The sequence below is a fragment of the Esox lucius genome, chromosome 3 (assembly GCF_011004845.1).
Source record: "Esox lucius isolate fEsoLuc1 chromosome 3, fEsoLuc1.pri, whole genome shotgun sequence".
Lineage (NCBI taxonomy): Eukaryota > Metazoa > Chordata > Actinopteri > Esociformes > Esocidae > Esox > Esox lucius.
In genome coordinates this window covers 5173662-5188144 of record NC_047571.1, presented here as the reverse complement: position 1 = coordinate 5188144, position 14483 = coordinate 5173662, and the positions used below count along the sequence as shown (strand labels likewise).

Here is a 14483-nt window from a genome sequence, read left to right as displayed (position 1 = left end):
CCACTGCACCTTCTTCTTTCCTTTCCAAAAAAGTTGAAAAGGAAAGTTTTGAGTGAGGAACAGAAGCATTCAATTTGCAGTGGTCTCTTAATTTTAACCCTTCTGTTCCTAACTCAAAACCTTCCTTTTTGACGATTTTGGAAAGGAAAGAAAAAGGTGAAGTGGTCTCTTAATTTTTTCTGGAGCTCTATATATATACATATGTGCATGCTACTTTTACCTCAGCCATTACATTTTTGCTGAAATAACATGGAAAACAGAACGTTTATTAATGGAACTAAAGTGTACTCTTGTATAAAGATTACTAGATGACTAGCTAATAGCTACACAACCTACCTATAACGAAAACAATGACTCCAATCACTCCATGGCTAGTTTGTTTCTTTAGAAAACAATAACAGTATAAAAGGGTCACATAGTACAATTATTCTCTTAAATATATGAGATTCATGATATTATAGACTGGATATGTATAGTTGTCCGACAACTGAAAAGTACAGAGGGGATAAATATTTTCTGAGAGACGAAAGTTGGAATGACTGAGAGGGGAATTGAACCAGGGTCAACCATTAAAGGGTAGGGATAATCCCACAAGACCAGGGGGCTAGCAGGCAGTTAGTCTACCTTCATATGGTGCTCAAATGAAACTTTTATCACAGCCATTAAATTATTGTGGAAAAATGTGGGCAACATAACGTTTATCAACTGAACTAAATTGTACTTTTGTACAAAGATTATTGTAGATGATCGTCCATACAATAACAGCTGAAAAGCTAACCACTACGCTATGTGAACTACGAGGGGACATACTATCTTGACATTACATCATTTTGTCACACATTGACATCACGCCAAATTTGAATATTTAGCTAGAAACCATTAATCATAGTGTTAAACTGAATAACGTTTCTTATTAAGTTTACTTCCATCACAAATAGCATCTATGAACTGTATGGCTTTTATTAGCCAGTAATTGGCCTATTAGTATCAACTTATTACTTGGAATAATCATAAGAATTGAGCAATTTTTAGCAAGAATGAAGATGAACTTCATGGCACCTTTGTTTTTCTTTAATTTATGAATTACATTGATAAAATAAATATCAATATAAAGTGGATATAAAAAGTCTACACATAAAATGCCAGGTTTTTGTGATGTTAAAAGAATGAGACAAAGATAATTTATGGCAGAAATTTTTCACATTTAATGTGACCTATAATGTGAACAATTCAATTGAAAAACAAACTGAAATCTTTGAGGGGGAAAAATGAAAAATAAAAACCTTACACTAACCTGGTTGTGTCTAAAGTCTAACAGGGGTGTGTAGACTTTTTATATCCACTGTAGGTGAAGATAACTGACTATTTCGTCAAGTGAAAAGAGAGAATCGTGGAAACCCCTCCTCTTTTACTGCGCAAGGAGTTGTGATCTATATGCTATTACCCCAAAAATCATCAACGGATCCGTACCTCGAAAATCCACCAGAAATAGTTGCAATATAACGGTTAACAGGTTTATTTTAGGATTACTATAATGTAGCTACTGAAAGTTGGAACCAACAAAGTATTTGTCAATCCTGAACAAATCCTAAAGCATAATTTATGTCTGCAGTGAAACTCAAAAAACGGTAGCTTGCGTGAAATGGCACGTCTCTAAACACTACGCTATTTAACAAGGGGTAACCTGTCAGTCACTCACTCAGTAAGAGACATTCGCTCTTCTTGGCCTGCTCTGCTTATGCGGTCCAGCAAAAAGAACGAGAAATAATGATTGAACACAATGAAGTGTCTGTTGTTTTATATAACAAGCTAACCACAATATAATCTGAGGCTCGTTAATGTTTTACTTTTTTTTTTCTTTTTACTTTCTACTGTATTACTAGTGTCTGCTATTCAGGAAGAGATCGAACTACATATACTAATATTTCTATACTTTCCCACATGCTTTGGCAATTTAAACAAATACCTCCTATGCCAAGTAATGAAAGACAGAGGACTATTCTCAACTGTTCATAGCGCAGATGTGACCCTGACATACACACTGACCAAAACTAATGGACTCTATGTCACCATATGCATGCAGTAATATGCTCTACAGACCAAATGTATCAACTAATATTCTGCTCATTATGAGTTCCGTTCTTTTCATAAACACATTTAATTAGCCAACGTTTGATGGGAGAAAAACCCGGGCCTTATTAAGGCAGAAGTCATGCTGAGAAAATACACAACTCTCTGCATTCCACAAATCAAACAGGATTAGCACGCCTCTGGCCTGGATCATAAATGTAAATCTAACTCTGTCAAGCACGCAAAAAGCTTTCTTAGTAAAATATGAACGTCGATGGGGAGAATCAGGCTTTTTATGCAGATACTTTTTTTGGATGATTGGCGTTGCTGTCAGATGAGGCCGGGCCCTTGTCATGCAGTAAATATTCCAAATGGTCACAGTGTGGTCGGCTGTCTGTCTATTTATGCTTGGGCCAGACGCCGGAGCGCAGACAAAAGCACCTGAGACAACTCGTTGGCGATAAGGGGAAATGAGGGTGTACATGTGTGGGACATATAGACGTGTCTGGGTACGTGTTAGCAGATATTTACGGGGACATTTATTACGTGTTGTGTGGGAGGTTGTGAATGTCACTGAACACATGTTGACAGGTGTTCTTGTGTGTGTCCGTGGCTACTGAAAATGGCTGTGCTGCTGGAATGCACAGTGTGGCAGGTATGGAGGAGTTGCCAGTATTTTTCCACAAACAAACAACAGTTTGTGTCCAGCAGAAGGGAGGGCAGATTCCGGTAAAAACTACATTTTTACCCATGCTTCTTTCCAGTCTTTCCTCCTCTTGCTACTCCCTCCACCGTCGCCCTGCCACTGTCTCAACATCTCCCTGCTCATCCCCTCCGTCCTCCTTGCCCATTCACCCGTCCTGTCATCTCCCTCCATATGCTCCCCACTGGCACAGACCCGCCGGTACTCTGCACCCTAAACATCTGTTGTCTTTAAGCACCAGCACCAGTTAGCATTCTATTACCATTCCCTGACACGGAGCAGTTGGCCATGGTGCAGTTCTTCCACCTGGGCCGGAGCTGATGTCCGTTTGGCAGCCGTCCAACAAGGTGTGTGTGTGGGGGGTGACTGTGTGCGTGGGTGGCGTAAAATTAATTTGAAAGTGTTGCATGAGGAGAGTCCAAAGTAACAATGTCCATCTCCGATAACACTCTCCAACCAGCCATAAAAACGAAAATGACGGAACGCGTGTGCAGTTCCGGTCGTCTTAAACACTAGGACAGCCAAATGCCGTTTGAAAGCTACACCCTCCTCCTCATGACTTTTCCTAAACAGACGTGTATTACATTGTTTCCGTTGTCAGAATTCTAAACTGACAAACGGAAAACTATTTAGAGACTATTTACCAGGATTTTTTAACCTGTTTTCCGACTTAATCCGCCAACAGCCCACGGCACTTAACGATGGTACCCAAATGGTACCCAGGCGCTAATCACCCCTCACTGAATGCATGTGGTCAATGGATGAATGCACAATACTGGCAGATGAATGATCAGAACAATGGTTGAATTTGAATGAACTTACAAATTAAATACAAGGTTTCAATGACCATTCAACAACTTATTTAGGCTATTATTGAAACATAATGCAACAACATAGGCTACTTGACACTTCAACATAGGTATCACACTAATACCATATTTTCAATAGGAGATTCAGCTTCTTGTGTAGGCCTTATTCATCAAATGTCTAAAATGTAAATCTCAATAATTATTCACAAAATGAAATACCAGCGCCAATTACCAATTCAACAAACATATTACACATTACTCCTTTCATTAGGAGAGAAAGCGAAACAAAATCACACACACATCCTATCATCTCTCGTAATTTTCTCTGCTTATTTTACTGAAGATTAAGATTCTACAAATGTATTAATTTAAATAATGATTCACAAAAGGCCACCAATATTCTTTACCAATCACCAATTCAACAAACGTATAACATGTTACTGTTTTTGCCGGACCACGTAAGCAGAGCTGGCCAAGAAGAGCGACCCTTTTATAGGACACATTTTTGCTTTTTGGGGCAGTATGTATTGATATCAATGTCATTCACAAATAAAAGAAAAAAACGAATGTTGTTGTGCCATGAAATAGCTTTGGCAGTGTAAAGTTCCACTCTCTAGTCTGGCTCAATTCTTATGACTGTTCTTAATAGTAATTTAGTAGACACTAGTAAGCCTGTTACTGGCTAACTGTTAAAACGGCCAGTGGCAAAATCCATACAGTTCATAGATGCTGTTTGTGGTGGAGGTAAACTTAATAAGAAACGTTAGTCAGTTTAACACAATGCTTTTTGGTGTCCAGTGAAATATTGGTGTAATGTTAATGTGTGAAAGAATGATACATAGTAGAGAGGCTATACCAACACTTGCAAATGTATAGCTCTATGGCGTAGTGGTTAAAGACATTGCCTTTCACATGGGAGACTCAGGTTTGAAACCAGTTTAGGCCAGCAACATTCAACATTTCTCATTGTGAGTTGGCTGAACTAGTTTTTTTCAAGACCTTCAGCTGTGTGATGCACCGTTCGCATAGCCTACTCATTTGAAAAATGTACCTTGGTTTTCCTAAAAACACTTATTCATGTCACCTACAGACAATTTATGTCACCTATAGGCTATAGGCTATGTATCGCCTAATAAATGAATGAAACACTATACCTGTGTTCTTAGAACAAATTGTTTTATGTCTTTTATGTTTTTTAGTTTTTTTTTCCAGTAAGATGAGACCTCTCAATACAAGCACATTCTTGTATTCTTCAAATTCATTAACCATTAAATTTTTTAATTATCTGTAATTCATTATTTTGGAGACTGCACTATATAGTTTGACAACCCAGTATATGAACTGATGCTCTGGCTGGAGGGTGATGTGCGGAGGAGAATGTGTATGCTAATAGGGACAATTTGTATGCTAATGACGTGAAATAGCGTTCAGCTCTGGCAGATACAGGGGGTCTGAAATGCCTGGCAGATGAAGTGTGAAAGGAATGTTTTTTTGAGATAGTTTAACATGTGTACTCAAATCCCAGATGTATATTCGTTTACTGGAAATGTATTGTACATCAACAGCTTACTACTTCCCAAGAGCTTGGCATAAAAAACACAGAAACACATTTGTTTTTGACCTAGAAACATACAACATTTGAACAAGAAGAATAGTTTCTTCTCGAAGTGGCAAATGTTTTGCTTTTTTTCCAAATGAACAGTAATTGGAAAAAATGTATTTCCAATAACCAGTGGCATTTTTATATGTAAAAAATTGGTGGGGCACAAACCATTATCAAAATATAGGATACATACCAGTAAAGCTACAAAACTCCCTCTTGCTACTGATGTGTTTAGTTAACACATCAAACAAAACAGCGTGGCTCCACAAAAAACTTTTACAACAGAGTGGCTTGCTTCTACTTGGTGTTGTACACATACTGGAGAGAGAGAGAGACCTTCTTGTGTAGTTGCTCTCCTCTTCTCTCCTATACACATGTAAATCACATTTACAAACCTAAATTAAGAATGCAACCAAGGCTCAGAACCAATGTGCCTACAGGGCCATACGCAAACAGCAATGAGCTCAACACCACTGAAGGCCACAACGAAGCACAACTTTTTTAGGGATACAGATTCATTCTATAACAACCTTAATAGATCAAGCATGGGCACACTGACACGTGTCACCAGCTATATCAATCGATCCAGCACAATAATTCTCTGGGCAAACTTATGATGACTTTGGGAATGAAGTCATGTAGTTGCTGAATCAGCTGGCTTTCTATGGACAACATGGCCAATGTGTTGAGTCGCGGCTGTCCCATAGTATTGCGTGTGAAGGTTTTTACCCTCTTCAAGTTGGAAAAGTTCCTCTCTGACTCGGATGCCGCCATAGGTGTTGTTATGATAATTTTCAGCAGAGTGACGGTCCTCAGCAAAGCTTCCTCTAGGTTGTTCTCATGGATGGATCTTAAAAGAGACAGGGCCGTCTTACCAGTATGAAGCTCAGTGGGGCGGTACAGAGTGGTCAGCTCAGACTTTTCCTCGTTTCCTAGAGGCCATAGTTTCACCACACAGTCAAGCTCAGATGTAGGGAATGACAGGACAAATTGTGGGAAGAGCGAGCTGTCAACCAGCTTGGCAGTGATCAGGTGGTCACTTTGTGAAAACCTCTGCTCCACCTGGGAGATGACTGTGTCGCATGCCTCGTTCAACACCAGCACTGTGTTGGTTACTCGTCGGCCTGGCTCATCTGTTCCATCATGAACGGTGGCAGCACATTCATCTGTTTGCTTCTGCATATTCTGGACATTCTCCTTGGAAACGGGTGAGCGCACTGCTAATCCCAGATGCCATCGATGCTCCGTTTTGCGGACTGTTGTATAAAACATCAACCTCTGGAATAAGGAAGATTTTTTAAAGAGCCAACTGGCCAACGTTAAATGTATTGTCTTGTGTGTACTTTAAATGTTATGTGTTGGTTCTTTGTCCAAGATTTGCAAACTGCCTGCTTAAAAAAAACTAACAATTACCTGCAAGCCTGCTTCTTCTTTAACTTCTTATGGTGCTATTTGTTTTGTTTGTCATGTATGTCTGGATGGTCAGTGATTCTCGAAGTAAGTAGATGGTACGTGCCAGAGAAAAAGGTGACCATTGATCACAATAACATTCTGAGCTTGAGTATTAATATTTTCCCTTGTACAATGTACATTGCATTGTGAGAGAGGGGCTAGCCCCACATGGCCTACTGGCCTATGGCCTACTACTGTGAACTCGAATCGGCAGAACTCAGTCTGAAGCAGAAAGGCAGGGACCAATGAACATGAAATAAAATCCTAACACAAATGATATACAATTTAAGGAAGATGCTATATTCAAAGATAATAAATGAAATGAGAATCTTCGAGAAATAAAAATAAAAATGTTGTTGACAACAGGTGGGGCTGTGCCCCACCTGCCCCTAATGACCAGTCGCCCCTGCCAATAATAGAGGGGAAAAGATAGGACACAATCAACTCCTGAGCATTATTACTAGTCAGCAGGAATGAGTGGAGGGAACAACACGAGCTGAATAGGAACACTTATCGCTGTTTCCCCTCTATTCCAAATTGTTCATTTCATGATTAGCGCAGCTAGCATGGCTAGCGCTTCGCCCACATCTGATGTTAATTGCATTCGCTCTCCCTAAGATAGCCTCTGACTGAACCAACTGCGAGCATTGATTCTTCTGACAGTCTGACTGGGGGAAAAAAACACTAGGAGCCATTTTATTTCTCTCTGGCTCTTTAATGAGCTCCGGGCAATAGCTCCTTTGGCTGTGACCAAAACCGAGCTGCTTAGCAACGCCTTTCTGTTTCAGCCTTGAAAAACCTCCATCTCCTCCAGGGAGGCCCCTTTTAGACAGCTAGATGGGCCTTCAGCCAGGCTACTGGATTGTTTTGCCTCACATACGGTTTCTCCTGCACACTCTTGCTAGCCCAACTCTGAGGCAACTTTGCAGTATCAGTCACTGGTCAGTCACTACAGCCCAGTGAAATGTATGCCAGCCAATTGTCCTTAAAAAGGAAAAAGGGATTACTTGTCACCCTCTGTTTGGATCAGGAAAGGGAGTTCATATTTGCCCTCAACACATGAACACAGACGATTCATTTTGCTGTCCTCATTGACTAAGCAATTGTGATGTTCTATTCAGGATACAACCCAGAGAAATGATTGTCATGTCCTTCAGAAAGCATTGGCCCTCAATGTCAGTAAGTAACATGCGTTTTTTGCGTGGGTTGGAAACTCACCTCGTCCCGTACCCTAACTCAAACCATATTTGGTTGAAAACTCCCCTCATCCTGTACCCTAACTCAAACCATATTTGGTTGGAAACTCCCCTCATCCTGTACCCTAACTCAAACCATATTTGGTTGGAAACTCCCCTCATCCTGTACCCTAACTCAAACCATATTTATTTGGAAACTCCCCTCATCCTGTACCCTAACTCAAACCATATTTGTTTGGAAACTCCCCTCATCCTGTACCCCAACTTAAACCATATTTGTTTGGAAACTCCCCTCATCCTGTACCCCAACTTAAATCATATTTGTTTGGAAACTTCCCTCATCCTGTACCCCAACTCTAAACCATATACTGTTGGAAACTCACCTCGTCCCGTGCTGTAATGCTGTAGTTTGTCGCTGTACACAGCTTCCTTAGTGTACGCCCGTTTCCTTAACAGGCAAAGAAAGGCAAGTTATATTAGAAAAAGACAGTATTGAAGGTAAGGTGAAAAGGAATCACTATCTTTCTGTGTGTAATGTAAACGGAGTAGCAAGTAAAAGTTTGACTGAGTTGTTTGCTTTGTTCATCCTATGTGTATGAAAGAAATTGGAAATGTCACTAAACAGGCCTAAAAGCGATATGGTTGGAAAATTGGTCGATGGTTAGGGTTAACAGTATTATATGCTCAAGCTTTGCTGCCCTAAATTGAATTTGGAGGAAAATGAGCAGCTTTTTAAAATTTTAATTAGCTGTGTGATAGCATCTCTGTAGCTTTTCATCTCTCTTCTGCAGTCTCTCCTCTGCCCCTCTGTCATCAAAGACCGTGTCGTGTCTGACGTCTGCTCTGCTGCTAGCGACATGCGGTGCTGGCCAATTCTAAATTCCACACTGTTGTTTTTGTGTGAGGAGAGGAACGAGTAACGGTGTGCCGTAACACGCCGTAACATGCCGTCCATTATTTAATTGGCTTGAATCAATTAACTCAGGTCAACTCAGCGTGAACCTTTTAATGATTTATAGAGAAACGTATGATGACTTGTGAAACGGACAGACAATTTACTTTACCTCCTGCTAAGTGTGTGTGTGTGTGTACATGTAGTATGTGCAAGGCCTACAGACATATAGTTACGGCAATATGAAAGTGGAAGCCATGTTGACCATACTCCACCTGCTACAGACGACAGAGATGGCCACCAGAGACACGATGAACACCACTCCCGCAGCGGCCGAGCCTGCGATCAGAGGAAGCTGCTCCCTCAACTCTGACTTAAAGTCATCTGGAGACAGAAAAGAAATAGCAAGAGAGATGGGGAGGGAAAGAGAGAGAAGGGCAGGACAGAGGGGGAGAATCAGGGAGAAAAGAGAAATATGGGGGAAGAGAGATAAGATAGAGGGGAGAGAGATATAAAGAGACAGAAAAAATATAGTGAGATAGTAGGAAAGGAGATACAGTGTATAACAGACAAACAGAGGACAATGTGAAAGGGGGATGGAGAGAGGTTGATGTGTCGTGAAAGACGGGGTGGGTATAGAGACAAACCATGGAAAAGAGTTGGGAGACAGAAGAACAGAATGGTTAATCCAGGTGCACCTGAGGATAAAGACAACATGGAGGTGCCTCAGCTCTGAGCTATGTTAAGCGAGAGTTATTGAGCTCTGCCGTGAATGACTGACAGACATTAGTGAGGCCGCGCCGACAATCACCTGTATACTTCTTTAAGAAAGCGACAGAGAGGGAGAGGGAGAAGAGGAAGGAAGTGATTAAAAGAGAAACAGATCGAGGGAGGGAGGGAGAGATTGACAAGGAGCTACGAGAAAGTGAAAGAGGACAAATGATCATAAGAAAGGGAAGAGCGAGGACGTCTTCGTGTGATCCCGCCGCCATACCTAATCCTCCCTGTCACAGTCTGACAGATGTGAAAGAACACCTTGGAATTTGACTTGGGATGTTTAAATACTAGCTGCTCACCGACAGTCAGGAATCCAGCTAAATGTTAGTTAAAAATTAGCTTAACGCCAGCCAAATGTTAGCTGAGCGTTAGCGATGACAGGAGATGACACAGGTGTAATTCAAAAGTGAGCCTGAATAACTCCGGAAGAATCGGTAAAGTAAGTCTTAGCCTTTGTGCAGCTGTCTTCTGTGATTTAGGCCTCAGGGCTACTGCGATAGGGCTCATTCAGGAAGGCTGTGTTTGCTTTGGGAAAACTTCCAAATGAAATTTGCTTTGCAGCAATGGGATTAAAGAGACAGGGAGAAGTGCAGTCTTTTGGGCCAGGATATAGTATCTAAAATATCTATCAAATTACAAACAAGTGCTAAAATTACACTCTGTATTTTGAATAATATGCCTTATAAAGTCAGCCTGGCTATTTCTTTGTGAAGCCATATTTTGTGTTATGGTACCGAGGGAGTTTCCTGAACAGGAGGGAAAATGGTGATTGTGCTTGACGATCAGAAATCAACATTCAAAGTGCTAGCTAGCAGTAAACAATGCTGCATAACAATCAGTCTGATGTCCACATCTGACTGCAGGAAACGGGACTCCTCACTTTCAAGCTGTGACCACACACACACAAACACACAGACACACACACAGTCCCGAATCCCACACACCTCACTAATGATAGGCCAATCATCCCCTCCTCGTTTCGCCTGTCAATCAAATGACAAAGAAAAGGGACAGCGACTGGGGGGGGTTAGAAGGCACCTGGGTTAGCTATGTGACAACGCGATGGCAGGGTGTTGGGGTGGTGGGTGAGAAAGAGAGGGGGGTGGCGGTGGGCGGAAGGCAAAGGGGGCTGGGCAGAAATGATCAACAGGGCACAGGGGAAAGAGGGAAGCTTCCGAGAACAATACAAAGCCCCTTAAATCTAATTGAGAGGAGTGAGGTGGCGGGAGTGGGGGGTGGAGAGGGAGGCGGGAGTGTCAGAGTTGTCCCTCCGTTCCCTCCTTCGCCAGGTGCTAACTGTCCCTGCCATCGGCGTGCTGTGGCAGAGGGCCAGAGGATGTACCATAAGCTGGTCCTTCGGGCGTCTGGTGGATGCGTTTGTGCGTGTCCGCGCGCCTTAATTACTAATCCAGGCTCGGGGAGGAGAAATTGAGCAACGTGCTACATCTGCTGTACACAGGTAACTACGCCCCCACATGATTGTCATCATATCGTCGCCGTCATCCATACTGTACATCCTGACAAACGAGCCCGGCTCCTCTCTACGTTTCATCCAAAGCTCGAACCTTTCCTCGACCCGTGGCTTTAAAGGGAGAAAGGAATGAAGGGAAAGAGAGCAGGCGAAAACAAGATGGGGAAACAGGAAAGGGAGCTTTGTATTTGTCCATGTGAGTTGGAAATGAGTGTCTCAACACTCCCCGATGCAGCCTCAGAGAGCAAGTTAAAGATGCTTTCCTTGATAATGTGCATAACAAATATGTATACGCAGTACACTGGACTTATAACTATATATCATACTAATAGGAAGGTGGTACCGAATGCATACTGTAGTGGCACACAACAAATGGGGATTTTGTGGGTTGCACTTGCAAACTACTGGCTCAAATACATATGTATATCTTTTTTTGAGGAGGATCTTTAAGAGCCTTGCTCAAGGATGAATCCACAGATGGTTGGCTCAGGGGAGACCTGAACTAGCAAGTTTTTGTTTTCTGTCCTAGAGCTTTAACTGGTACCTGCTATTTACTCACTTGAAGAGTGAAAGAGGGGTATAGAAGAAAAATAGATATGGAATTTTGAGAGGTATTATTTTAAGTCAAGTTGAAATTTGCCCTTGGACACGGATAAAACATAATAAGGTCAGTTTGGCTTTTTAAGGTTATGCTTAAAATTCAGCAAGGATAAGCTGATCCTAGATCTGTCCTTAAAAGGGCAACTTCCACCAGATGCATAGTGTGGAAAATCATCTGACAGCATATATGCAGCGATGACATATACACACGACCAAACACCTCGACACGCACACATGCACAAGTTGTTCCAATATAGCAGGTGTTGAGACCCTCCAAACAATCCAACCCCCGGCGGTAAATAATTAATCACATCAGCCACTAATCACAGCTAAGCATTCTGGGATAGCTCCTCAGCAACAGACGGGCTCAATGAAAAACCAATTAGCTAAGTCGTTTGAATCACGCAGTCAGTTACACACACACAAGAGATGCTAAAAGCCAACATTCTTAACTCCAAAGTCTGAGAGTCACAGTCTCCTACGTTTTGATTAGAACATAGCAGATTAATGAAGAAAAAAATATTCATAAAACAGCCGCACAGTTATTGGGACGCAGGGACTGACTATCGCACCATCAAATAAAAAATTCATCTCGACCCACATGGCATCCACAAGCGTTTAAAACACACACACACATTTCACTAGTGATGAAAATGAATTCCCAATGAATATTTTTTTACATGAAAATGTATTCCAATTTTATTTCCTTATATTGACATTAAGCCTAACATTAAAATCTAACCCTAACCATTTACCTAAGTATAATGCTAACCTTCAACCGAAGCCTAAAACAAGTGAGGATGGACAAAATATCCTCATTTGCCACATTTGCCATTTGTTCATATACTGTGGAACACTTCTGGCTCTCACCTAAACCCTAGCCTTATCACCTAAACCTAACCTGTAGTGCCTAAACATAAACATAACCACAATCCAAAAGGATACCCAACTGTAAATGTTGCGCCAATCCTAACCCTTAAACCAGAAATCATATATTCCCGGTGGGGACCTGCCAAAAACTTGTGATGAGCCATTTTGTTTGCAATCTTGTGAAGACTTTAGGTCCCCACATGCACACAAAGACACGGATCACATGTACACATACTCCGAACCTCCCTCCCCACCATCACATTTCACTGGGCCTCCTCCATTGCCTCACTGTATTCTCCTTACCATCTGTGAGAGTCTGGAAGCACATCTTGCCGCTGTATTTGCCAAAGCCGGCCACAGTTCTGGCCCGCACCTGTACGACGTAGACCGTGGCCGCCCGGAGGCCCTCCACCCTGACGGTGTTGGTCTCGCTGCGCAACAGGGTGGAGTTGATTTCCGCATGGTCCTGGAGGAACATGAAAGAACGGGGGACATCGTGTTAATGTTGCAGTTATCTGTAACCGAGCTGTAAAATGATCTGACCAAATGTAATTTCTCGTTTGACTCGGTGGGAAATGCCACCATCAACTTTGATTACCGCTGTGCGAAGGATGGAAAGCCGCTCCCTCGGAAAATAGGGGAAATTCTTAGCCAAACACCTCCCTCCCATTTATTTTGGCTATGCTGTTTTTGTTTCACACATTTCTCAAGATATCTTGTGACTCTAGAGGAAACTCAGTTCAAGCTTGGTCTTTAGCACAATTTTCATTAGGCCAAATAACCAGTGATTACTCAAAACCAGGACTACTGCTGCACTTAATCTCATCATTGTAAGCAAACCCTGACAGATTCTCACTGTACGATATTAATCTATCCACCAGAATTTATAAGAGATTAGCATTGCAGAGAACACGCTTGATCGTGTGCATGATGTGCCACTCACTGAGGTGGGGACTGGGAGCAGGACACCAGGTGTCGTTAATCCCAAGCGATGGTTTCTTAATTCAGTAAATCTAGGCCTCTTGCACCTTGTCAACCATACCGTCCTATCAGTACAATTATATGGACAGGGAGGAACTGGTCCTGGATCAGCATTCCTATCATTGGATGCTTTTCGCACACAGAACAAGATTAACAGATTAAAATTCGTAAACACTTATCGTGTGTCTACCATATGTTGCGGCGGTATTCCATAACAGGGGTTGGTTCCCATGGCCACAACAAAGGTGAAGGTGGCATTTTATTCCTTTGTTTCGTTTTAGCAGACACTCTTATCCGCAACGCCTCACAGAGCCGGAGCCGAGAGAAAAGGAGAAGAAATTGATTGATATTCCAAGAAGCCATTACTTTGACATGGCTAGACCGCGCAACAAAACAATGAATAGCTGACAGAGGTAGTCTGGGTGCGTTGTGTAACATCCTCCTCAACCATAGAAACCTAAACTTTAGATGGGTGCATAGGCCATTCTGATGTTGTAACAGACCCATTTAACAGCATTTATGAGTTCTCTGGTTATTGTTGTCGCCTTTCTATAGGAAAAGACTGGTTCGTTTGTAATTACACCGTCCTTGATGGAATTATATAACTGTTGCGACCACAGATAGAAACTTAAGTGCCATGCTAAAATTAAAATCTGCACCGTTGGAGGGAATGCGGCGTGATTAGTCCTTCCCGACACTCACACACACACAAACATTAATGAACTAAGACCCATTAGTCTGTGAGTCATATTATAATATTGGTTCTGTTGTATTCCCTGCTGGCCCGCTGGGAGCAAAAGAAAGGGAGAGATAGAAGAGGTGCGAAGAAAGCGAGAGAAGAAAGAAAAAAGAGAGGAAAGAGAGAAAAGAAAGTGTGAGAGTGAAAGAGAGAATTCAATCAGGAAAGGAAGTGATGAACATTCTTTTTCTGTCTGAAGTCGCGCTCTGCTAATTATGACATTAATAATTTCACCCATGGAATGGGTTTTCTCTCTCGCAGAGTAGGAAAATAAGTTCTTAGTTAATTGTGGTAGTTTCTGCTTGTGTTGTGCTTTGGTT

At 41.9% G+C, this 14483-nt stretch overlaps 1 protein-coding gene across 2 annotated transcripts in view; it reads right to left on the bottom strand.

The window, feature by feature from the left end:
- LOC105018039 (ephrin type-B receptor 1) overlaps positions 1-14483 on the bottom strand; it is a 249021-nt gene that overhangs the window by 37759 nt on the left and 196779 nt on the right. The window contains exons 7-10 of one of the 2 annotated variants that reach the window (XM_034291392.1): positions 12747-12909; positions 9001-9109; positions 8217-8281; positions 7379-7621 (exon numbers count right to left, since the gene is read on the bottom strand). In XM_034291392.1, the coding sequence (XP_034147283.1) occupies positions 7587-7621; positions 8217-8281; positions 9001-9109; positions 12747-12909 (372 nt within the window). In that variant the 3' untranslated portion in view covers positions 7379-7586. Of the gene's footprint in view, positions 1-7378; positions 7622-8216; positions 8282-9000; positions 9110-12746; positions 12910-14483 lie in introns of those variants that run through there. The other variant, XM_020045462.2, reaches the window with a different exon arrangement.